Raw genomic sequence first — 23,650 nt, forward strand, 5'->3', positions numbered from 1 at the left:
GAGATTAACCCTCATGCCACAGCACCATTTCTTAAAGGACCTTTAGGCGCAGTGCGCCACTTACTGCGAATGTATATGTTTAATGTATAATTTAAAGTGTATAATTTAAAGAGAATTCACTTACCTGTGGTGCTCTGGATGGCCAGGGGATCGAGAGTCCTCAGTGGGCTGCTGGATCCCCCCAGCCCCTTCCAGAAGAAATAAAATATCCTCCTTTGCAGCCTCATGCCTGGAAGTGTTATGAGGAGGTGCATAGGAAGCTGGCTAAGGCAGCCAGCTAACCATTTCAGGGAGCTTCAACATAGCTTCCCTTCCATGACCAGGAAGCCGTGCCCGGGGACCCTTCTTGCCCACCTCTGGAGCACAGATTCAGGCAGAGGCGGCTGGCCTGGTTCCTTAGCATATTCCTGGAAGTAGGGTTTTGGAGGGAAACCTCCACCGGCCCTAGACGAGCAGACTCCTGGGTTGCGACCAAAACACCAGGTAGTCTCAGGCTCAGGGGAGTGACCACTCCCCCCTGTCCATAGGGGACAATGTTAAATTTGCATGTTGCCAGCACATGCACAGGTCATGCACTTAAGGAGATTGGTTGGAAACCATAGGGCGGAACCGCTACAGCTGTTATTCGTTTGATTAGCTGCAGCCACAACCCCTGATTGGTGTCGGCTGTTCCCACCTGATCCCTCGCAATGGACCAGGTCTGCATGGTAGCTTGGTCAGGGGGCTTGAACTTGGAGACGCTGAGCTCTTACCCAGAACAGCAGGAGAACGGAATAGCGTTTTTGCGCAATTCTGTTGGTCGCAGGGTACAGATGTACAGGCAAGATGTTTATTGCTCAATGGTCTTTAAAAAGACCCATCCCTTCGGATTGAAGGGGAATAATCAGCATACAGTACAAGATGTTACAGGAATCTTAACAGCAGTTCTTCTCCACAAACGATTGTCAAAGATGTACAACATATAGGGCTCACAGGCCCTCTTTTTATATCATTCTTACACACAATATCACAGGGGGTCAAATCTGCCCTGGGTTCCGCTCAACCAATCATGATTCCTCACATAATATAATTTAACAACATATTACATTTCAAAGGAGTCACCCAATATCCTCCTTTCTAATCCACCCAAAAACATTTGGTTTCCTAAGCACAAACTGAGTTAGCGGTAAAAATAATGCAAATTTCTATTGCATTCGTCTTTTCACATGTCTGTGACTAAACCAGTTTTGGCTTTCTGAGTCTTAACACCGTCTAAATTCTTACACAAAATAGAAGCTTCCTAAACACAAACAACTTATTTTTACCAAACTGGCTGGGTATTGTACATAGAGACACACCAGAGACGTCTGCATTGGATTTCAATGAAAGCGCTAAACGAAGGTTTGGTCACTACATCAGGATAATTACATATCACTAGGAGGTGAAAATGTCTCATAACCATTTGACTAAAATGTTACAGCCTTCTAAAACAAAACAACTTATACATTCCTTATAAGTGAATAGGCTAAACATTTAAAAAGTACATTTCCACAACTGCGCACAGCACATTGAATGACATGTTCAACACATTACTTATACATTCGCAGTATGTGGTGCACTGCGCCTAAAGATCCTTTTAAAAATTGTGCCGAGGCATGAGGGTTAATCTCTTCAGTGCCGTGGCAGCCATTTTAATCACGCGTGGTCGGCCTCCAGCCACACTTCTCCCCTCATCCATGCGGATCACCAGAGGGCCATGTCCCAACGATTTGGCTCCTGGTCCCGCAGACTCTTGGGGTGAAAGGATGCTACCTAGGGGCCTTTCCTTGTCGGTGCACAATGTCTAAATAGTAACACTGAAGTCCAAGGCTCCACCACAACAGTCTGTCACTCTCCCCTGTGGGAGCCCAGTTGCAAACATAGTGCTGAAGGTGGTCCAATGCCCAAGCAATTGAAAACCACTGTGTTATAATTGTGGCATACCCCACCTCCCACCATAGCAGTATCTTGCTCAATAAATCCACAGGGTGCTCCTGCCCATATGTCCCCTCCTGGCTCCGTACTGCTCCAAGTCCGTGCAGTGACGCATTAGTTCGTACCACAATGTCCTGGTCCACAAATTGCGCCATCTGCACTGGAGCTGGTACCAGAAATTCTGGAATTCTGGAATTCTGACTGGAATGCCAACTCATGAGCGGGTATCCAGTCCACTGATTTGGGAAGTCTCTCCCTAGTCCAATCTGTAAGGCGCCCGCGCACGCAGGGGGGGTTTCCAAGTCCCTGGAAACCTCCCCTGTTCGACCCGGCGAGCAGCGCTTCTTAATAAATTTTAAAAAATTTTTTAAGAAATACTGTGACACTGCCTGGGCTGGCAGTAGGGGGAGCTGCAGTGCGCAAGCCCCTCCCAGCCAGTTCCCAGGCAGTCACCATGTGCATCAGCGCCTGTGGATTGCCGCGCCTCCGGAGCTGTAGAGTTCGGCACCGGGCAGCGGCCGCAAGATGTAAGTGGCCCGGCCGCCGAATTGTTGAAGCTGCCATGTGTCGGGGGAGCGCCAGGGATCTTGCGGGCGGGCCGGCAGCGGGGGCTGGGAGTCCGAGTATTTTTTTTTTTAATGGTGTGGCACCATTCAAAAAAAAAATACTTGGACTCCCAGCCCCCGCCGCCCGCCCGCCCCCCCACCCCTGGCACTGCCATATTCTACTGCCACTGCTATACTGCGGCTGTGGGGGGGTGGGGGCCTTTCTGGGAGTTCCAGTATTTTTTTTTTTTTGTGACTGCAGCCAGGTGCCATATTATTCTATTGCTGGGGTGGTGGGGGGGATAATTTAGGTAGGGTGACGGGGGCTGGGAGTCCCTGTATTTTTTTTTTTAATGCAGCCAGGTGGCCATATTATTCTTCTTGCGGGGGGGGGGGGCGGGCGGACGGGCGGGCATGGTGTGTAGCAGAGAGATGAGAGGTACGGGCGGCGGAGCAGCTAGGAGCCAGGACACTGATCAATAAACACACAAAAGCATATATGGTTACTTACATATATGACATGGATTAAAACGTCTGGTTGTTGCAATTGTTTTTAGGCATGTATCGGGAGACACTGTTGGTTCACACACAAAGGCTATGAAATCTAATTTGGCAATATAGTGAGAATACCATTGTTAAATTAAAAAACCCCATCTATAGCAGCACTACAGCAGCACTTTCCTTATGAGTGGATAAGTTATGTCTAATAAAGCATAATAATGGAGAACAGGGGCTGGTAGATTGGGAGATCTGGGCGCACGCATACCATCACAGAACACTGTCACCTGTAAATTGCACAGGCTTTTGTAAACTCTGGGCCTGATTCAGAGCCGCTCCTAAGCGGCCGCTTGTTCGCTCCGAGCGATGTTCGCACATCTGCGCATGCGTATGGGTCGTAATGCGCATGTGCCAACCAGTCAGTGCGGTCGGAAATCGTGTGCTCGCAAAATAGCGAATGCCTGCTAATTTGAGTGACAGGATGAGGCGTTTGTGGGTGGTAACAGGGGAAGGTGCTTGAAAACGGGGAGTGGAGATCCGAACGCAGGCGTGCCAAACGGTCAAAACGGGCGTTTAATGGGAGTGCATAATTAACAAAGCAGCGTCATCGGCCACATCACTTGGTTGTCTTTTAGCCTGAACTGTTTGCATGATTGCGGTAGGAAAATGCTACCACAAGCACTGCGAGCAGTTCATACGCCGTTCGATGTACTCGATTAATCTAATAAATAGCGGAGATGACGTATGATGCGAGCAGCCAGGGGGCGTTTTTTCAATATAGCGAGCGCGTGTTTCGTTCACTCGTTCAGACATAGAGGCGTCAACAGACCGCAAAGAGCGAGCGCTTAATTTAAATATCCAGCCCATTTTTTTCAGAACCACAGTCCGCAAATAGCGTCCGGATCTGAATCAGGCCGTCTGTACATAGCAATCAGATGGGAACGGTGGCAGCGCGTCCATTTGTCTTCTCACTCTGAACTGGCATCTAATAACACACATTGATAAAATGAGACCTTTAAAAAAACAAAAAGGACTAATACAGCATTTTATAAAACAGCAATTTGGTCACCTTCAGGTTATGCAATAGATTGTTATGACTGTGATTACATAACTGTACGTTTTAAGGCTCTCGTTGCTGTCCTGCTATCTGTTTATTCCCCCAGAATAGCAATGAAGACATATTTTGCAAGGGAAAAAGAGGAAGTGACCTTTTGTGCGATATCTGATATTTCTGCAGAATATTCGCATTAATTAGCTAATATAAACCTAACTGACACCTTTTCTTTGATATTTTGCTAACACACCCATCCCCCTTTACACAGTGTCAGCATGACTCATTTCGACATACAGTGCTCTTTGTATGTCTATGTGGATCAGAGTTTACTGCATTACATCTCGTTGCAAATCAAAATCTCACTAGCTAAAATGAGGTTCTAAAAGAATTTTTTGTTTTGTAGAAGTTGGAAAAGCAGCATCCTGGGGCCTGGGTTGGTGTGCTCTTAGCTCACAATTGTCACTATAATAACTTAAATAGAACATGAGTTAGCTCGCTTTCGGGGTTTAGGGTCCCGTTCGTTCTTGTCCTTCTAACACATACATTGCGAACATATTGTTTCTGACAGTCTCCGGAGACCAAGGCGGAAACACTGTTGGATAAGCTGTAGATGACACAGTTACAGAAACTATTGCTTATGGCCAACCAGGTGGTAATAAAAGAAAGGGCAGGGTTCTCCAATGCCCGCCAACTTTCCAACAAAAAGTATATGATGTATGGGAGCCATAGCATGTAGGAAACGCTGGTTATGCGGAACAGGACCATGGCGTAGCGTAGATCGGGGCTGTGACCAGGCCCGGCTTCTCCAGCTGACTCAGCTTCGTGGCTGGGAAAGCGAGCTTGGCGGTCGCTGATTTCTTTGGTGTGCTGACGACAGATGCGGAATATGTGAAAGTATGTAAAACAAATGACCAGCGCTGCCAGAGCATAGAGTAGGCACACAATAAATGCAGTGAAGTAGGCACTGGTATGCCATGCAACAGCACACCACTCAAATATGTCCCCATAGTAGCCAGGTTTACCCCAGCCAAAGAAGGATGGCAGGAAAATCAAACATGAGTAAATCCAAATGAGGATGATGCAGAGGCGTAGCCTGCATGGCGTTACCAACTGGTTGTAGGAAAGCTGTTTGGTGATGGCCAGGTATCGATCCACACTGATAAAAGCTAAACAAGCCATAGAGACACTTTTTAGCACAGAAATGATGTAACCAAACACTTGACATGTCAGAGACTCATGGACCCCTGTAGAGTAGTGGAGGAGGGATAAAGTGGGAACCAAGCAACTGACTCCCACCAGCAAGTCTGCATACGCCATAGTCTGGATGAAATAACTGGTTGTATAGTGGTGCAATAATGGAGCACATTGAAACACAAAGATGACAGTCAGGTTACCAGTAATTATCAAGAAGGTTAGCAGCACAATAATAGTGGTTTCCAGTATGCATATGTCCACTGAATTGTAGTGTCCAAAACCCAATGGCCATGGGTGATGTTCGGAGGTGTTTAAGTATTCACTTGTATTCAATGACCTCCAATCAAGCAATTGTGACTGGTTCATGGTTTGGAATGTTGTCCAACACTGGGGTTCATATAAAGGAGTATTAATGATTAAATTCGAATGCTCCTTGTATGCGGTGGGGGACTGAAGGGGGGAGGATAATATTTATTAGATTATGCCAGCTGTCTGCTGTATGTTATTCCCGGGGGGTGGGGGAAATGGGAGGATATTTATTGAATGATGTCAGCTGCTGTATGTTATTCCCGGGGGTGGGAGGATAATATTTATAGATGATGCCAGCTGCTGTATGTTATTCCCAGGGGGGGGGGGGGGATAATATTTAATAAATTATGCCAGATCACTGCTATATGTATTTTGACTCTGCATTCATGTTTTTTTTTAGGGGAGTGCTGCCGTGTGTGTATGTGTATCTGTCTAGTCTGTGTCAGTATTGTTTAGTGTGCACGCTAAGGGGGAGAGGTTATTTTGATTGTGCAGTATCAATGCTGGGGCTATCATTGCTTGTTTCAGACAATGATCAGACGATCGTTGTCTGATCGTTCTGCATGTGCTGGATCGAGCATACAGCACATGCAGCAACTCCCCCACTACTGTTGATCGTGGGTCCCTATAGTAAACAGGTTAACATGGTCGATATTGACCATGTTGGCCTGCATGCATGGGCGATGGTAGATATCGTTATCGACCATTCGTGCCCGCTCATTGAGTGTCATTTGAGGGGGCATTAAAGTGTACTATTTGAGTGATAACGATCTGATCGTTATAGTTTAAATCGTACACTTTATCTGATAGTGTGTACGCACCATTAGTATGTGGTAGGGATGTGTTTTGTTTTTATCCATGATAATACCATATAATGTTTAATTTTTTTTAACATATTTTACTTTAATTGTATCTTATAGAAAAGTCACAAGTTGTTTCCGACATAAGAACAATGTCAAAGCGGCCATGTAAACAAAAGGGTGCTATCCAGAAATATTTTAAAGCAGCTTCAAAAGCTACAGTGACTGCTTCCACTGCTTCTGAAAGCTGTTTGGTCGAGCACCCTGGCACGGTTCTTTTGGAGGGAAACTCTGAGAGTGAGGCAGGAACATCCTCTGCTGAAATAACCACATCAATAATAAATTTAGACGAATGTCCAGGTCTTTCAGAAGGATGCTCAGATAATGAGGCAGACACAGGGAATGCACCGAGCGTTCTACTTGTGGAACAGCTTAATCCATCTCAACCGGACATCAGCATTGCCCTATCTCATTCCCTCAGTGATGCAGAGAAGTTCAATGTGCTAGAGAATTTTTATAAACCCCCAAAAGATTTTCAATTTCCAAAGAAGCTGTTGTATGGAAAGCAACGCAAGTTCCAACGTGACAATCTGTCACAATTCAAATGGCTGGCATATTCCAAATGCCTAGATGCTGGACTTTGTGTTTTCTGTACTCTTTTCTCTCTGCCAAGAGGTGCAGCAGAAAATTTTGTGTCTGTGCCATATTCTAACTGGACAAAAATGGCTAGCGCATTAAATAAGCACCAAGTGAGTTTATCCCATATGAATGCTGTATCACTAGGCACAGAGTTTAAAAACACTTATAAGGGACTCCAGAAGCCAGTGGACCACTACCTAAATGCAGAAAGGGGAAGGAATTTTGAAGAAAATCGAGCAAAGCTTAGACCAATAATTAGCGCCATCATTCTGTGTGGACGACAAAATATTGCTCTAAGAGGCCATAGAGACAGTGACGCCGGTGACTCTACTAACAAAGGCAACTTCAAGGCTATATTAGATTACAGAAGTGAGGGAGACAGTGAGTTGAGAGAACATCTAAGTAAGTCAGCCAAAAATGCAAGGTACACTAGCTGGCGGGTTCAAAACGAAATCATAGACATCTGTGGAAACATTCTGACTAGGATGATAGTTGCAGATGTGGATGAATTCTTTACCGTCATAGCTGATGAAACAGCTGACATCAGCAATAAAGAACAACTAGCTCTTGTCATTCGATTTGTCAGTAAAGAAGGTTTAATTAGAGAGGAGTTCCTAGGATTTATAGAATGCAGCGAGGGGGTCACTGGGCAAAATATTGCACAACAAATCCTCACAGGCATTAATATGGCCGGACTTTCTTTGAACAAACTTCGTGGTCAGGCATATGACGGTGCAGGGTCAATGGCAGGGAAGGTGAAAGGTGCTGCTGCAATTATATCTCGTCAGTACCCAAAGGCGGTCTATACTCATTGCTGCTCCCATATTTTAAACCTAGCCATCATGGCAGCTTCTAATATTCCCATGGTGAGGAATATGTTTGGTGCTGTGGATCGAGTACACACTTTTTTTGACTCTCACCCAAAACGCCAAACTGCTCTTGAGGCTGCTATTTCTAGTGAGTGCCCAGAAGCTACAAGAAAAAGGTTGCAGTCTCTGTGCAGGACCCATTGGATAGAACGGCATCATGCGCTGGAGACCTTCCTTGACTTGTATCCTGCAATAGTGAAATGTTTTGTGGACATTTATAATCCACCACCAGAAAATCCAGCATCCTGGAGCAAAGATAGTGTGGTTGATGCCAAATCTCTGCACCTTACTTTAACTACTTTTGACCACATCATTACTTTAGTAGTAGTACAGCACTGTATGTTGTTTGTTAAAGGACTTACTGTCTTACTACAAGCTAAAGCAAATGGCATTGTGAAGGCCTGTTCTGCAGTTGAGATTCTAAAAGTTACAATGGCAGGAATCAGACAGGATATTGATAATGAGCATGCCATGCTCTTTAAGAAAGCCAGTGATCTAGGATTAATGTTAGGAGTTACACCTAGTCTCCCACGTACCTGTGGTCATCAAACCCATAGAAGCAATGTGCCAGCAGAAAATACTGAAATCTATTACAGGCGTGTCATTACTGTCCCGTATCTTGACCATCTTATTACAGAACTTGATGTTCGCTTCTCTGATCATCAGACAAAAGCCATGACGCACTGACCATCATTCCACCTGTAATTGTTACAGACAGTGCAGATCAGAGCCAAATGATAACTAATTTCACTAATATGTATGAGGATGATCTTCCTTCTCCAAGAACATTCCATGCTGAGCTGATGCTATGGAAAAATCAATGGAAAGCAGAGCGCAGCTTTAGTTCTCTAAAGTTTCTAAAAACCCATCTGCGCAGCACTATGGGGCAAAGCCGTCTGAATGGTTTAGCTTTTCTCCATATACATAATAAAACCCCTCCTGCTGTAGATCATGTCCTGGCAGAGTTTATTGGCCTCCATAACCGTAAAATGGTACTGGGACATATTGACATTTAAAGTACTGTTAAATTACATTACGTTTAGTTCAAATGTTGAAATTGCACTGGTAGTTTAAATTTTGTTCTCACATACTGTTACACATTGTGCATAAGCAAGCTTTATGCCCAGATGCCTTGTTATTTATATTATTTATTGTTATTTATATTAATACACTTGAAGTACACAATAAAGTGTATGTTGCAAGCTTGTTCAGGCTAGACGTTTTTGTCATTGGGTCTGTAACCAATTATTTGGAAACCCCCCTTTCAAAATCCTGCGTTTGCCACTGTAAGGGGTGTCACTACAGTACTAAAGTCAGGGACAACTCATACGTAGGGCCTTACAGTTTCTAAGTCAGTAACTGTCTTGGGGTTGTGGGCAGGGACAGTTTCTGGTTGCCTCTACCCCCACTGGTCTGGGCCGACCACTGTCTCCCCCACACACTATACCCTGGGCACTGCACCTCTATCATCTCCAAGCGTCTCCGAAGCTCAAGCCCCCTGCCAGCTAACCAGCAGGAGCCTGGTCCATTGCGAGGGATCAGTCAGGAACATCCGACACCAAATAGGAGGTATGGCCGCAACCAGTCAACGCATATGCAGCAGAGCGGTTCCAGGCGCCGGCGGTAGGAGCCCGAGTTTAATTAAGAAGCGGATCCAAACGTCGATGGTAGAGTTTGCTGGTGGCAGCATCGTTACATCCACGGCGCAGTGGGCGGAGTCAGTGACAGGTGGTCACTGACGTTAAGCGGGAATCCCTGATACCCCAAGGTCGAGTGGGGATCAAACCCCCACAACCTGTGATCGGGAGTCCGGGCTGGAAGCCATCCGGTCACAAAGGCTATTTAACCCTGGCAACACTACAGCTTCGTATTCAAAATTTGATAATTTGGTGCATGTGCTCACTTTGCCAGCCTATTTCATGCACAAAACCTTGCTGGGCAAGACACTATACAAGTGGGTCATATGTAAGTGACACTTGCATCACTACAGCTACTTATTCAAATGTTATAATTTTGTGCCTGTGCCCACTTTGCCAGCCTATTTCATGCCCAAAATACTTGTTGGGCCAGAAAAAATACAAGTGAATCATATGTAGGTGACCATTGTCTGTTATTTGGTAGTGTCAAATTTGTCGTTCAAGGCTATTTAACGCTTGCAACACTACAGCTACTTTTTTAAATCAATACAATTTGCACCATTGCCAGCCTATTTCATGCCCAACACCTTGTTGGGACAGGTAAAATACAAAAGGGTCATCCCATTTGTAGGTTGCAAAGGTCAAATTTGTGGCCCAAGGATGTTTAGCCCTTGCAAAACTACAGCTATTATTCAAATCAATAGAATCTGTAGCTGTGCCCACTTTGCCAGCCCATTTCATGCCCAAACCCTTGTTGGGTCAGGCCAAATACAAGTGGGTCATATCTCAGTGACCCCCCTCTGTTGGATAGAAGTCTCAAATTTGTTGCCCAATGCTTTTTAACCCTTGCAGCACGACAGCTACTTATTCAAAATGGTATAATTTGTTGCCTGTGCCCACTTTGCCAGCCTATTTCATACACAAAACCTTGTTAGATATGACCCACTTGTGTTTTGCCTAACCTAAGTGACCCCCCTCTGTTGGATAGAAGTCTCAAATTTGTGGTCCAAGGCTATTTAACCCTTTCAACAATACAGCTATTTATTCAAAATGTGAAAAATTTGGTGCCTTTGCTAAGTTTACCAGCCTTTTTCATGCCCAAAACCTTGTTGTGCCAGCAAAATCCAAGTGGGTCTTTTATTAGTGACTACTCTGTTGGTTGCAAATGTCAAATTTGTTTCCCAAGGCTATTTAATACTTGCAACACTACAGCTACTTATTCAAATCAATACAATCTGTATCTGTGCCCACTTTGCCAGCCTATTTCATGCCCAAAACCCTGTTGGGCCAGGCAAAATACAATTGAATTTATGTAAGTGACATATTTCTGTTGCTTGGAAGTGTCACATTTGTGACCCAAGTTTATTTAACCCTTGCAACACTAGAGATACTTATTCAAAATGATATAATTTGGTACCTATGCCCACTTTTCCAGCCTATTTCATGCCCAAAATCTTGTTGGGCCAGGCAAAATACAAGAGGGTTATATGTAAGTGACCTCCTGCTGTTGATTTGAATTGTGGCCCAAGACTTTTTAACCCTTGCAGCAAAACAGCTACTTACACAAAATTGTGTAATTTGGTGCCTTTTCCCAGTTTGCCAGCATATTTCATGCCCAAATCCTTGTTGGACCAAGTGCGTCATATGTAAATGACACTCCGCTGTTGGTTGGAATTGTCAAACTTGGGCCCAAGGCTATTTAACCCTGGCAACGCTACAGCTTCTTTTTCTAAATTTGATAATTTGGACCCTGTGCTCACTTTGCCAGCCTATTTCATGCACAAAACCTTGTTGGGCCTGGCACGATACAAGTGGGTCATATGTAAGTCACACCCCGCTGTTGGTTGGAATTGTCAAATTTGTTGCCCAAGGCTATTTAACACTTGCAACACTACAGCTATTTATTTAATTCAATACAATTTGCACCTTTGCCAGCCTACTGTATTTCATGCCCAACACCTTGTTGGGCCAAGTGTAATGCAATTGGGTTATATGTAAGTGATCCCCATCTGTAGGCTGCAAACGTCAAATTTGTTGCCCAAGGCTAATTAACCCTTGCAGCACGACAGCTACTCATTCAAAATTGTATAATTTGGTGCCTGTGCCCAATTTTCCAGCCTATTTCATGTACAAAACATTTTTGGGCCAGGCACTATACAAGTGGGTCATATGTAAGTGACACCCCGCTGTTGGTTGAAATTGTCAAATTTGTTGCCCAAGGCTATTTAACACTTGCAACACTACAGCTACTTATTCAAATGTTATAATTGTGTGCCTGTGCCCGCTTTGCCAGCCTGTTTCATGCCCAAACCCTTGTTGGGTCAGGCCAAATACAAGTGGGTAATATCTCAGTGACCCCCTCTGTTGGATAGAATTCTCAAATTTGTGGTCCAAGGCTATTTAACCCTTGCAGCACAACAGCTACTTATTCAAAATTTTATAATTTGGTGCCTGTGCCCATTTTTCCAGCTTTTTTTATGCCCAAAACGTTGTAGGGTCAGTCAAGATACAATTGGGTCATATGTAAGTGACTTTTCTCTGTTGGTTGGAAGTGTCAAATTTGTGGTCCAAGGCTATTTACCCTTTCAACATTACAGCTATTTATTCAAAATTTGAAAATTTGGTGCCTGTGCTCAGTTTGCCAGCCTTTTTCATGCCCAAAACTTTGTTGTGCCAGGCAAAATACAAGTGGGTCTTTTATAAGTGACTGCTCTCTGTTGGTTGAAAATGTCAAATTTGTTGCCCAAGGCTATTTAATACTTGCAACACTACAGCTACTTATTCAAATTGAACCATCTGTATCTGTGCCCACTTGCAAGTCTATTTCATGCCCAAATCCTTGTTGGGCCAGGCAAAATACAAGTGGGTCATATCTAAGTGACCCCCATTTGTTGGTTAGAAGTTGCAAATTGTATTTAACCCTTGCAACACTACAGCTACTTATTCAAAATGGTATAATTTGGTGCCTGTGGCCACTTTACCAGCCTATTGGAGCAACATGATACTGACAAATCTTCAGCTCCGCTCTTCAACCTGCAAGAACATCAACTATATATGTGGAAATCTCAAACGGAACACCAACAGCTCCAGCAGTCACATATATAAATTTGTGAAAACCTATTATATATGATAAAGAGTAAATATTACATTAGCGCTCATTTTCTTCCACCACAGGGATTGTTTTTCCTTTGGTCTCCATTATTTCAAGAAAGAGAAAACAAGTTGTGTAGTATTCAATGTGCATAAATCAGATTTCCTGCCCAAAATCTTGTGGGGCAAGGACAATTGCAAGAGGGCATTTTGTAAGTGACCACCCTGAATGGGTTCACAGTGTCAAATCTGTGGCCCAAGGCTATTTAACACTTGCAGCACTTCAGCTACTTTTTCAAAATGGTATAATTTTTGCATGTGCCTGCTTTGCCAGCCTGTTTCATGCCCAAAATACTTTTTGGCCAGAAAAAATACAAGTGAATCATATGTAAGTAACCATTCTCTGTTGTTTGGTAGTGTCAAATTAGTGGCTTAAGGCTATTTAACACTTGCAACACTACAGCTACTTATTCAATATTAAATATGGTGGCTATGCCCACTTTACCAGCCTATTTCATGCCCAAAAGCTTGTAGGGTCAGTCAAGATACAGTTGGGTCATTGTGACTTTTCTCTGTTGGTTGGAAGTGTCAAATTTGTGGTCAAAGGCTATTTTACCCTTTTAACATTACAGCTGTTTATTCAAAATTTGAAAATGTGGTGCCTGTGCTCAGTTTGCCAGCCTTTTTCATGCCCAAAATCTTAATGTGCCTGGCAAAATACAAGTGTGTCTTTTATAAGTGACTGCTCTCTGTTGGTTGCAAATGTCAAATTTGTTGCCCAAGGCTATTTAATATTTGCAACACTACAGCTACTTATTCAAATCAATACAATCTGTATCTGTGCCCACTTTGCCAGCCTATTTCATGCCCAAAACCCTGTTGGGCAAGGCAAATTACAATTGAATCATACGTAAGTGACATATTTCTCTTGCTTGGAAGTGTCACATTTGTAGGCCCAAGTTTATTTAACCTTTGCAACACTAGAGCTACTTATTCAAAATGATATAATTTGGTACCTATGCCCACTTTTCCAGCCTATTTCATGCACAAAACCTTGTTGTGCCAGGCAAAATAAAAGTGGGTCATATGTAAGTGACACCTCACTGTTGTTTGGAATTGTTAAATTTGTGGCCCAAGGCTATTTAACCCTTGAAGTTCTACAGCTCCTTATTCAAAATTGTTTGGTGCCTTTGCTCACAATTGCCAGCCTATATCATGGCCTAAACCTTGTTAAGCCAGGCAAAATACAAGTGCATCAAATGTTGGTTGGAATTGTCAAAATGTGGCTCAAGGCTATATAATACTTGCAACACTACAGCTATTTATTCAAATGGTATAATTTGGTGCCTGTGCCCGCTTTGCCAGCCTATTTCATGCCAAAACCCTTGTTGGGCCAGGCAAATTACAGTTAAAACAATTGAATTACACAAATTTCAATATTTCTTGTTCAGAAATAATAAGCTGGAGCACTAATAAGAAGTGAATAAGAGGCTGGAGCACTATTAAGAAGTGAATAAGAAGCTGGAGTACTAATAAGAAGAGAATAAGAGGCTGGAGCACTAATAAGAAGTGAATAAGAGGCTGGAGCACTAATAAGAAGTGAATAAGAGGCTGGAGCACTAATAAAAAGTGAATAAGAGGCTGGAGCACTAATAAGAAGTGAATAAGAGGCTGGAACACTAATTAGAAGAGAATAAGAGGCTGGAGCACTAATAAGAAGTTAATAATAAGCTGGAGCACTAATAAGAAGAGAATAAAAGGCTGGAGCACTAATAAGAAGTGAATAAGAAGCTGGAGCACTAATAAGAAGTGAATAAGAAGCTGGAGCACTAATAAGAAGTGAATAAGAGGCTGGAGCACTAATAAGAAGCTAACTTCAGCCATGTCTGCACCAGTATGGATTATTAATGTATGATATTCTCTCCCACATATTACTAATTATATTTTAGCTGTAACTGTTTGATGTTATATAAGGTTGCTGTACAGTACCTTTAGTAATGTATATGATTTGTATATCCACCGAGAGTCCCATTATTATAAACCACATTACTGTCCAGATGTAGAGATCTTTTTTCCTTCATGTACTTTCACAGATTCCTGAGGTTAAATTGATACTTTGGAATAAATTGTATCCACTTACGTTTCAATAGAATAGGTGTAACAACCCGAACCCACTATACCTGGTGGCTTACCCAGTTCGTTATCCTCAGGTGGTGGATGTACAAAGGTTCTCTCCAATTACGTTTTCAGAGAGGCAAGCTCCCCAAATAACACTTAAACTTCACACAACTTGGTCAGGAATTTCGAATACAATTTTGACAAAAACCATAAACTTTATTTAGCAGGAACGTTTCCATAGTCGACTTTGCTAAGCCACATTCTCCGAAAATAAGATTATATATTGAAACACATATTTCTATACCCTTACATGTGTAACTTTAAAATTCAACAATATATTTATATCCCTATGTTTACAAGGAACTCAATTAATTAATTTTACCAATTTATATACCACTTTGACAATAAACCCTTCTAGCTAGTTTTATACTGCAGTATACGGATTCACTATTGCAGTATTTGAAGTCTCACAGTCCTAACCTAGGTTATAACCACGGTGGTGCACAATCCTTTCTCTGTCGATTTCCTCTGACTAGATTGTTAGTTGTTAATGGCATTTAGTTCTGGTTTTAATTTGTCTGCAGAAAACTATTGTATGCTTAAAGGAGCTACTGCCTTTTAGCAGTTAGGGTAATATTGTATTTGTAAACTGTAACTGTTGTCAAGCTTCACTGTCACCATGTAATAACTGGCTGGTTGTAAATCCGGACACTGATCCAGCAAATAGCCTTGTTCAGTTACTTTAATATCTCTCTCCGTATGATGAGTCGGACTGGCTAAATAATTAGTTGGCTTAATGATAACAAGTCTCACTTTACACAGCTCCTTCATCTATCTCTTACATTTACATCTTCTAAGGCTTCCTGCCACTGAGTAATCTATGGAAGTTGAATACTTTGGCTGTGAATGATGTTTTGATTAATCCATATGTCCTGCACTGTAAGGGTGTATTTATCTCCATGGACTCACTGGCTACACTGTAGTCAGAATCACCTCTCAATATGTCCTTCACTACAGAGGGGCTGCTGCAACCATCACTCCTATCTATGTAGCTGCTCACTGTCTCATGTCAGCTCCGGAGCTATCAGCGGTATATAGGCTGCAGGTGTGTGTACACTTTCAGTTTCACGATTACATTTGCTGTGGCAGACACCAATCAGTGTGCTCACCACTTCCCTGCACCGCGCAGGGGCCGTTCTCAGTCTTCAGCTGGAATGTACAATACTGCAGCTGACAGGGGTGTAGCATTACCTTTGTCAGAGGACTCTTCTAGCAGCAACCAGTCTGCCCACCTCACGCAGATGCCGTTCTCCCCTCCTTGATGGGCTGTCAGATGCTGAGAGGGGGAGCTTGGGGCTGCCTCTCCTCTGTGACAGCTGCACCTCCAGGTCTGCCTTCCTAACTGGAACAAATCACAGAGGGGGGTGCGGCTTTGGTTCTCAGCTCCACCTGAGTCCACCTTCGGCACTGAAGTCACTGCACTGTGCTGCTGCCCTCACTGACAGCCGGGACACACACATGCTGAGGTAACCTCCATAGCGCAGGTCTGCCCTTTCACTAAGCTCCCTCAGGACTACTCTGTAACCGACTTAACTGTCCCCCTCAGTCACCTGCAGCTGGTTCTAGCAGGTTCTGCATCATGTGACCTCCTGCTGACTGGAAGAGTCCATATTTCCCCCATTGGAGGGGTAGTCCAATAGGGCAATAACACAGGGGTGGAGCACCATAAAAACACTATAAAGATACTGTAGATACAACATTGGCCACATTTTAATACATTGACATTTGTTTAAAAACACCATTTTACATATATATATATATATATATGCGTATCTTCAACATGCACCCAGGCTCTGGGGTACCACATAGGTACAATGTTATAATGCGATTTACGGATTCCCAAAAGTATCATATTGTTTCCAATGCATACAGCAGTTCCGATTATACACATTTCTAAAGCTACTCACAATTTGATAACTGAGACCTAACATATAAAGGTACCCTTGATACTTTCATGTAGATTATAGTGTGATATTCCGTACATTAGCGAGTGTAGCTAGTAAGGCACATATATTATTGTTTCCACGCAATACTATCCCCACCCATGGCTATTCAGTACATTATATGTAATTACATTGTCTCTTTGGACCCGGGTCCTGTACTGTGGGGGTGCAATATCACCGTGACTGAAGCTCTTTCTAATTATTGGGACCCGCTTCATTCTCCCGCAGGGGCATGTGGCTGCCTCTGATTTGCTGGATATTCAGCTATTAATCGACTGTTGTAATTTATTTGCAGCCGCTGCACCCGGTTTTCATCTGTCCTTCTCCCCAAGTTCCCCACATGTACATTGGGTACAAGGAGCAACAATATCTCTGCTGTTACCGGAATTAGCGGTTCTGGAACTCAAAGTGGAATGGCGGCACCCAGCGTCTCACGCCCATTACCATTATTGTGCTGCTGCCGGAGCATGTGGGCTATAAGCAACAACAGGATCCGCCGCTATCAGACATCCACCGAGCTGCTGATCCGCCAGCGACTGGTGAGAGAGATCGCCCAAGATTTCAAGACCGGCCAGCGAGGCTTATCTGGTCGGGCTCTTCGAGGACACAAATCTGTGCTCTATCCACGCCAAGAGGGTGACCATAATGCCCAAAGACATCCAGCTGACCCACATTATCCGAGGGCCTAGATGATACTCGGCACTCCTATTCACGCAGCACAAAGTCTCTTTTCAGAGCCACAGCTGAAGCATAAACTACTTATTTATTTTTGAGCAACAGGATAATGACAAATCTTCATCCGGCAAGAACATCAACTATATATGTGGAAACCTCAAACGGCACACCATCAGCTCCAGCAGTCTCATATATCAATTTGGGAAACCCTATTATATATGATATAGGGTAAATATTACATTAGCGCTCGTTTTCTTCCACCACAGGGATTGTTTTTCCCTTTGGTCTCCGTTATTTCAAGAAAGAGAAAATAAGTTGTGTAGTATTCAATGTGCATAAATAAACACCATGTGGACCTCACAAATTATAAGTGCTTGTCTTTAAAGTGTCACATTTGTGACGTCAGCAACACCCCAATGGTATTGCCCTTACTTGATTTTTAATTTGCGGTGAATCCCATCCCTTTATTTTCACTGATTACACCAAAATTCCACCTTGTTAGATAAAATCCTTCCCACTTTAATGGAAGAAGCGAAACATGGAAAACAATGCAATTCAGTTTATAATCGCAATTCTAGTCACATATCTGAACGTGCATATACAATTTTATATATTCTTATAGTAAATAAAATCCCCAGTCAGCTTGCCAGAAATAAGAGCAATTGCAAATTCTTGTATGGCCATAAGAAATGATAGCAGTTCAACTTCCAGGACCCTGGGCCAGGAGGGAAACCATTGCCCAGGACTCCTTGGAAGAGAATGCCTCTGTGGTCAGAGAAGAAGCAGGGAACCATAGCATGCCTATTCTGCTTCACTGCTCTAGAGGTAAACACAAAGTCAATGCGGGAATGCACCGAGCCATCGGGGCGGCTCCACGTGTAATTCATGGAGCCAGCCCCCATGGAGCCCACAACATCCCGCAGAGAAGCTTCGGTTACCATTTCTATGAGCAGTTTAGATGTCAAATCCAACTTAGCAGTGTTACAGGTGCTGCGTCCATCCTCCTCCATGGGGCAGTTGAAATCCCCGGCCATCACTACTGCCCTAGTGGTTGCGAGCTGCAGCCGCAGGGTCTGGAAATGCTCCAAACGCTCATTCTTACCAGGGGTGCATACACACAGATTAGCCTAATAGGCTCACCTGCCCAGGAGCCGTCTACGATAAGCAATCTGCCGCAGACAAGCTCCTGAACAGAATCTAGTGTGAAGAGGCTCCCCCTAATAAGAATGGCGACCCCTGCAGACTTACACTTACTCCCACCAGACCAATAGGATGGACCATGAGACCACTGCTTGCCCAGATGTCTATAGGACCTGGAAAAAGGAATAGAGCATTCCTGCAACATGTAAACATCACATTTCTGAGTATCTAAAATGCAAACACGGATTGTCTTCTAAACTTATCCTTAATACTCCTCACATTAATGGTAAAAAGGTAAAAAGACACCATTAGTTTGGAGAAAAAAGGTTAGAACACAGAAAATACATTTAGCTACCACTCTTGTCGGGCGGTGCTTCCTCTTGAACGGCTGCTGGGTCACCCTGTTGGGGCGGCTGCATACAGCTCTGGATCAGCTGTTCTATCAAGTTGTCAGCATTCAGGTCAGGTACTACCTCCTCCACGAGGCTTTCCACCATCGCCTCCATCTCGTCCTCCAGTGGAAGAGGGTTCTCGACCTGCTCTACCGCCAACTTCTTGGAAGGATCGGGGTCAGCAGCTGGGCTGTCAAACTCTTTTCGCTTCCTACTCGACTGTTGAGTGCCTGCAGAGGATACAAGAGGGGGAAACTCTTCCTCGGAGAGGAGAGAGACAGGGGGGGTGGAAGAGACAGTGGGATGTAGAAGAGAGCGGGAGGGTGAGGGGGGAGGGGTTGTGCCAGCAGTGGGGATGGGAGTTGCTGTCACAGTGGGAGGAGGGAGTGGGGTAGGATGGGTGGGAAGTGGTGGGAGTGGGTGGGGTAGGACAGGTGCGAGGGAGTGGTGTGGGGGTGGAAGGTTTCTTACCCTCCTGGTGCCTCTGCTTGCCTTGTCCAGTCACTGCTGCCACATAGGATTTCGCCCTATTGGGGCAGTCTCTGTAGACATGGTTCACCTCCCCACAGAGGTTGCATGTCTTCTGGGTGGGGCAATCCTTGGTGTCGTGTCCCGGCACCTTGCACTTCTTGCAGGCTGCCACCTTGCAGTCTCTCCCAATGTGGTCCTTCCCACCACAGGTCTTGCAGATCCGCGGATGGTCAGGATAACTGAGAAATCCAGCAGATGCGCCCAGGGAGAAGAACTGTGGCAGGTGCACAACTCCATCGGGGCTCCAGTTGTCCTTTTGTAGCTTGACAATGACAGCCCACTTGCCTGTCCAGAAGCTATTCCTGTCCAGGATCTTGGAGGGCTCCTTGATCACCGTGCAGAAACGGCCCAGGAAGGTGGCGATGTCCTTGCCAGGCGTGTGTGGGTTCCGCATTGAAACCGTCACCCGCCTCTCCTCTCTTTGAATAGGGCAATTGCCCACAACGCGAGAGAAAGGGGATTCAGGCCTCGCCGCTTTCACCGCTTCCCAATACCTCTTGCAGATGGCAATGGAGGCAAAGGTCACATAAAAGATTCCCTTGATGTAGTTCTGTATGCTGAGGGTTTCAGCAGTCGAGAACCCCTGCTCAAGGATCATCTTCTTGCCGAAGGACTCTGTCGTCATGTCCGGCATCTTTCCCTCCACCTCCTTCAGCTTCATCACCACGGTCTGCCTCATCCAGGGCTCCAAGGCTGGGGTACACTTGGGCTGGGTCTGGCTGGGCTTCCCGAGGGCTGTTGCTGGAGGGGCGATGGAGGTGGATGGGACCTGGTCGGGCAAAGCTTCGGCCGGCTTCGGTCCCTTCTTTCCCGTCTTCTTCCTGGCAGAGGTAGCTGGAGCGGAGGCAGGAGCTGGCACCGGGGTTGGGGCAGCTGAGGCCATCTCTCCTGCTTCTTGCCCGGGGTCGAAGTGGGGCTGGAGAGGGGTCTGCGCTGGTCGGAGGTCGAAGGTCACTTTCGCAGAGGGCAGAGCAAACAAATCCCTCCAATGCCGGTCGAAGTTCTTCCTCGTCGCAGTCGCAGGGTCTGGTCGCCGCTGGTCCGAGGTCAGAAGTCGCCTTCGCAGAGGGCAGAGCCAACAAGTCTAGCCCAATGCTGGTCGAAGTCCTCCCTCGTTGCAGGGTCTGGTCATCGCTGGTCGGAGGTCGGCTTCACGGAGGGCAGAGCAAACAAGTCTAACCCTCTGCTACTTGTAGTCCTTCCTCGTCGCAGTCGGCAGTCTGGGGGACGCTGGTCGGAGTTCAGCTGTCGCTTCTCCAGAGGGCAGAGCAGGCAAGTCTCACCCTCGGCAGGTCGAAGTCCTTCTTCCTTCCAGCAGTCCTCGTTCAGCTTCCTCGGCCAGTGCAGGTCCAGAAAAAATGCAGCAGCAGGACCTCTGGAGCCCGAGTGTAGTCAAAGTCCAGTCAGTCAGCACTGATAAGAACAGATTTTTGAATGAAAAAGGCATTCTTTATTAACATAAAGATAGCAAAAAACATACATAAATCACACATACAAGTGTACTGTGTCGCAGCACAGCCTAAACCCAATACACTATCAAACATAATCACACATACAATATAATGCATTGCAAAACATATAGCACAAGACATCCTTTACTATACATAATGCACTGCACTATTCATTCAGTACTTAAACAAAAACAACAATCAACAAGGTCTATGGGTGTGGAGGGTAGAGGGGAGGTGAGGGGGAATCACAGAACTGAAGTTTTTATTGAAAGACAGACACATATATTGGAAGGGTAAATAAATAGAAAGAAATATCAACAAAACATCAATCTCTGTGAAAAATGGGGGAAGAGGCCACTGTCCCAGTCCTTGTTGGACAATCAAGCATGGGGGGAGGGGGCAGAAGAAGGGGGGTTTAGTCCTCTTCTTCCTCAGGGCTGTCCATGATGGAATAGTCTCTTAGCAGGCTGTGAATCAGCCTGTGACAGTCCTGGATAGACATCCTCTCCCTCCACAGAATGAGGCGATTCCTGGCAAGCCACAAAGCGTCCTTAACACAGTTCATAAGGCGCCAGGCCTCCTGGATTGCCCCATAGGTGTGGGTGCCAGGAAACAGTCCATAAAGTAACGAGTGGTACGAAAGGTTGCTCCTTGGCACACAGTCTTTGAGTTCATTTTCCAGGGCATCTAACAACAACTGTGCATAAGTACAGTCCCAAAACAGGTGCATTGATGTTTCCTCATGTGAGATGCACCAGGGGCAATGTCTGTACCTGCTCAGGTTACGGGAGTGCATGAATGTCCTTAGGGGCAGACCCCCTTGGATTGCCATCCATGACATGTCCTTGTGTCTATGTGTGAGCCTTTTGGAGGCCACATTTTCCCATGCCTGCTTGGCAGTTGCTGAAGGGAGCCCTGGAATAGACTCCATAACGTCTTTGGCTCTGATGAGCTTGTGGATAGTCTTAGGTTTCCACAAGTCAGGTTTAACTCCCTCCAGTTGGTGCTCCCTCACAAACTTGGACACATCCAGGTAGAACCAGGGAGTGTTCCAGTTGTAAGGGATGGAGCTATCCCACTTAGCCCAGCCTAGGGCCCTCCAAAGGGGTAGGAGGAAAAAGCGAGACATGGAGTTTCCTGCAGAGTCATTTTCAGTCTCACACAAAGTCCTGCGGATACAGTTGAACACAAAGAAGGCTCGCAGCATGGTGGGGATATCTGGTATTCCCTTTCCACCTTTGAGGGGCTCCTTGTACATAACTGTCCGCTTAACTCTGTCCATCTTGGAACCCCAGATGAAGTGAAACACTGCCCTTGTGATGGCCCTGCAGACCATGACCAGAGGTGGCCAGGCCTGCGCTGTGTACTGCAGAATGGGAAGGATCTCATTGCACAGTACAAGTGCTTTTCCTTCGATGGTAAGGTCTCTGAGGCTCCACAGTCCAATTTTTTGCCTTACAGTGGCAAGTCTTTCATCCCAGCACTTCAGGGCCGCACCCTTACCACCAAGCCAGACTCCCAGAATTTTGATGAAGTCCGGCTTGATAGCAAAGGGAAATGGAGCGGAGGATGACAGGTGCCACTGCCCGAACAGCATAGCCTCTGACATCCCGCAGTTGACCTTTGCCCCTGAAGCTTGGCCGAAGCTGTCGCAGGTCTGGACGAGTGCTATCACCGAACTCTGGTCAGCGCAGAAGACAGTGACGTCGTCCATGTACAGCGAACACTTGGCCTCTATACGGTCTGTACCTGGTGCGATGACCCCTCTGATCTCTGGTTTCCGTCTGATGCATACAGCCAGGAGCTCTATAACACAAACAAAAAGAAGAGGTGAAAGAGGGCAGCCTTGTCTGACCCCAGATAGAATAGGAAAGGGGTCAGTCTTCCAGCCGTTCACCAACACCGAGCTGTGAATATCAAGGTACATCAGGTTAACATACATGCAAAACATTTCACCAAGCCCAAATCTCTGCAGGACCCTACCCATCAACTCATGTGAGACACGGTCAAAGGCCTTCTCCTGGTCAAGACTGACCAGAGCCACATGCATGTTCAGGTCCTTGATGTAATGGACCGTGTCTCTGAGGAGGGCAAGGCTATCTGCAATCCTGCGGCCAGGAATGCCGCAGGTCTGGTCCGGGTGAATGATCTGTCCGATGACAGCCTTCAGCCTGTTGGCAAGTACTTTGGCCAGGATCTTGTAGTCCATGTTCAGGAGAGAGATGGGCCTCCAATTTTTCAGCTCACATCTCTCCCCCTTACGCTTATACAAGATCGTGATCAGTCCCTCCCTTGGTGAAGGAGGCATTTTGCCCTCCACCACCATCTCCTTGTACAGCTCGAGCAGGTCCGGGCCAATGAGGTCCCACAGCGCTACATAGAACTCTGCTGGGAGACCATCACTGCCCGGGGTCCTGCCCTGCCTAAAGGATTTAGCGGCAGAGTGCAACTCCTCCAACACCAAGGGAGCATCCATAGCTGTTTTACCTGCAGGATCAATAGTGTTAGTGATACCTGACAGAAACTCATCAGCCACAGCACTGTCCGTCGTCTTTGGGGAGTAGAGGTCGCCATAGTAGTCTGTGATGACCTTCATGACGCCCTCCTTCCCCTGCCTGGGAATACCGGTCTCATCTCACAGCTCAGTCAGGGGCGTGTGGCCAGAGTGGAGTTTCCTGAAAAAGAAAGAGTTACATTTCTCACCCTTGTCCAGGTTCTCCACCTTGGAACGGAAGATGATGCGTCTGGATTC

At 45.5% G+C, this 23,650-nt stretch overlaps 3 protein-coding genes and 1 pseudogene across 3 annotated transcripts in view; all 4 read right to left on the reverse strand.

Annotated features, from left to right (window-relative positions):
• LOC148517096 (histone H2A type 1-like) overlaps positions 1-23,650 on the reverse strand; it is a 41,627-nt gene that overhangs the window by 3,028 nt on the left and 14,949 nt on the right. The window lies entirely within an intron of this gene.
• On the reverse strand, positions 4,523-5,610 carry LOC148517097 (G protein-coupled receptor 52-like; annotated as a pseudogene).
• Positions 18,872-20,330, reverse strand: LOC148517098 (uncharacterized). The gene is made up of 2 exons (XM_088479063.1): positions 19,388-20,330; positions 18,872-19,146 (listed from the first exon to the last, which is right to left on the reverse strand). Exons 1-2 carry the CDS (start codon positions 20,328-20,330, stop codon positions 18,872-18,874), a joined length of 1,218 nt encoding a protein of 405 aa, XP_088335189.1.
• On the reverse strand, positions 21,314-23,509 carry LOC148517099 (uncharacterized). Its single transcript, XM_088479083.1, has 2 exons — positions 23,413-23,509; positions 21,314-22,704 (listed from the first exon to the last, which is right to left on the reverse strand). The coding sequence occupies exons 1-2, from the start codon at positions 23,492-23,494 to the stop codon at positions 21,314-21,316; spliced, it is 1,473 nt and encodes a 490-aa protein (XP_088335209.1). The 5' UTR covers positions 23,495-23,509.

The sequence above is a fragment of the Taudactylus pleione genome, unplaced genomic scaffold (assembly GCF_031769625.1).
Source record: "Taudactylus pleione unplaced genomic scaffold, aTauple2 ptg000226l, whole genome shotgun sequence".
NCBI classification, from domain to species: Eukaryota; Metazoa; Chordata; class Amphibia; order Anura; family Myobatrachidae; genus Taudactylus; species Taudactylus pleione.

Bases quoted from the DNA above. Each gene is read 5' to 3' on its own strand.
- LOC148517098 (XM_088479063.1), bottom strand. From the start codon at position 20,330: ATGGCCTCAGCTGCCCCAACCCCGGTGCCAGCTCCTGCCTCCGCTCCA. The intron at 19,147-19,387 runs GTAAGAAACCTT...TATCCTCTGCAG, and splicing joins CAAGCAGAGGCACCAGGAGG to GCACTCAACAGTCGAGTAGG.
- LOC148517099 (XM_088479083.1), bottom strand. From the start codon at position 23,494: ATGAAGGTCATCACAGACTACTATGGCGACCTCTACTCCCCAAAGACG. The intron at 22,705-23,412 runs GTATCACTAACA...TTTGTGTTATAG, and splicing joins GGCTGATGAGTTTCTGTCAG to AGCTCCTGGCTGTATGCATC.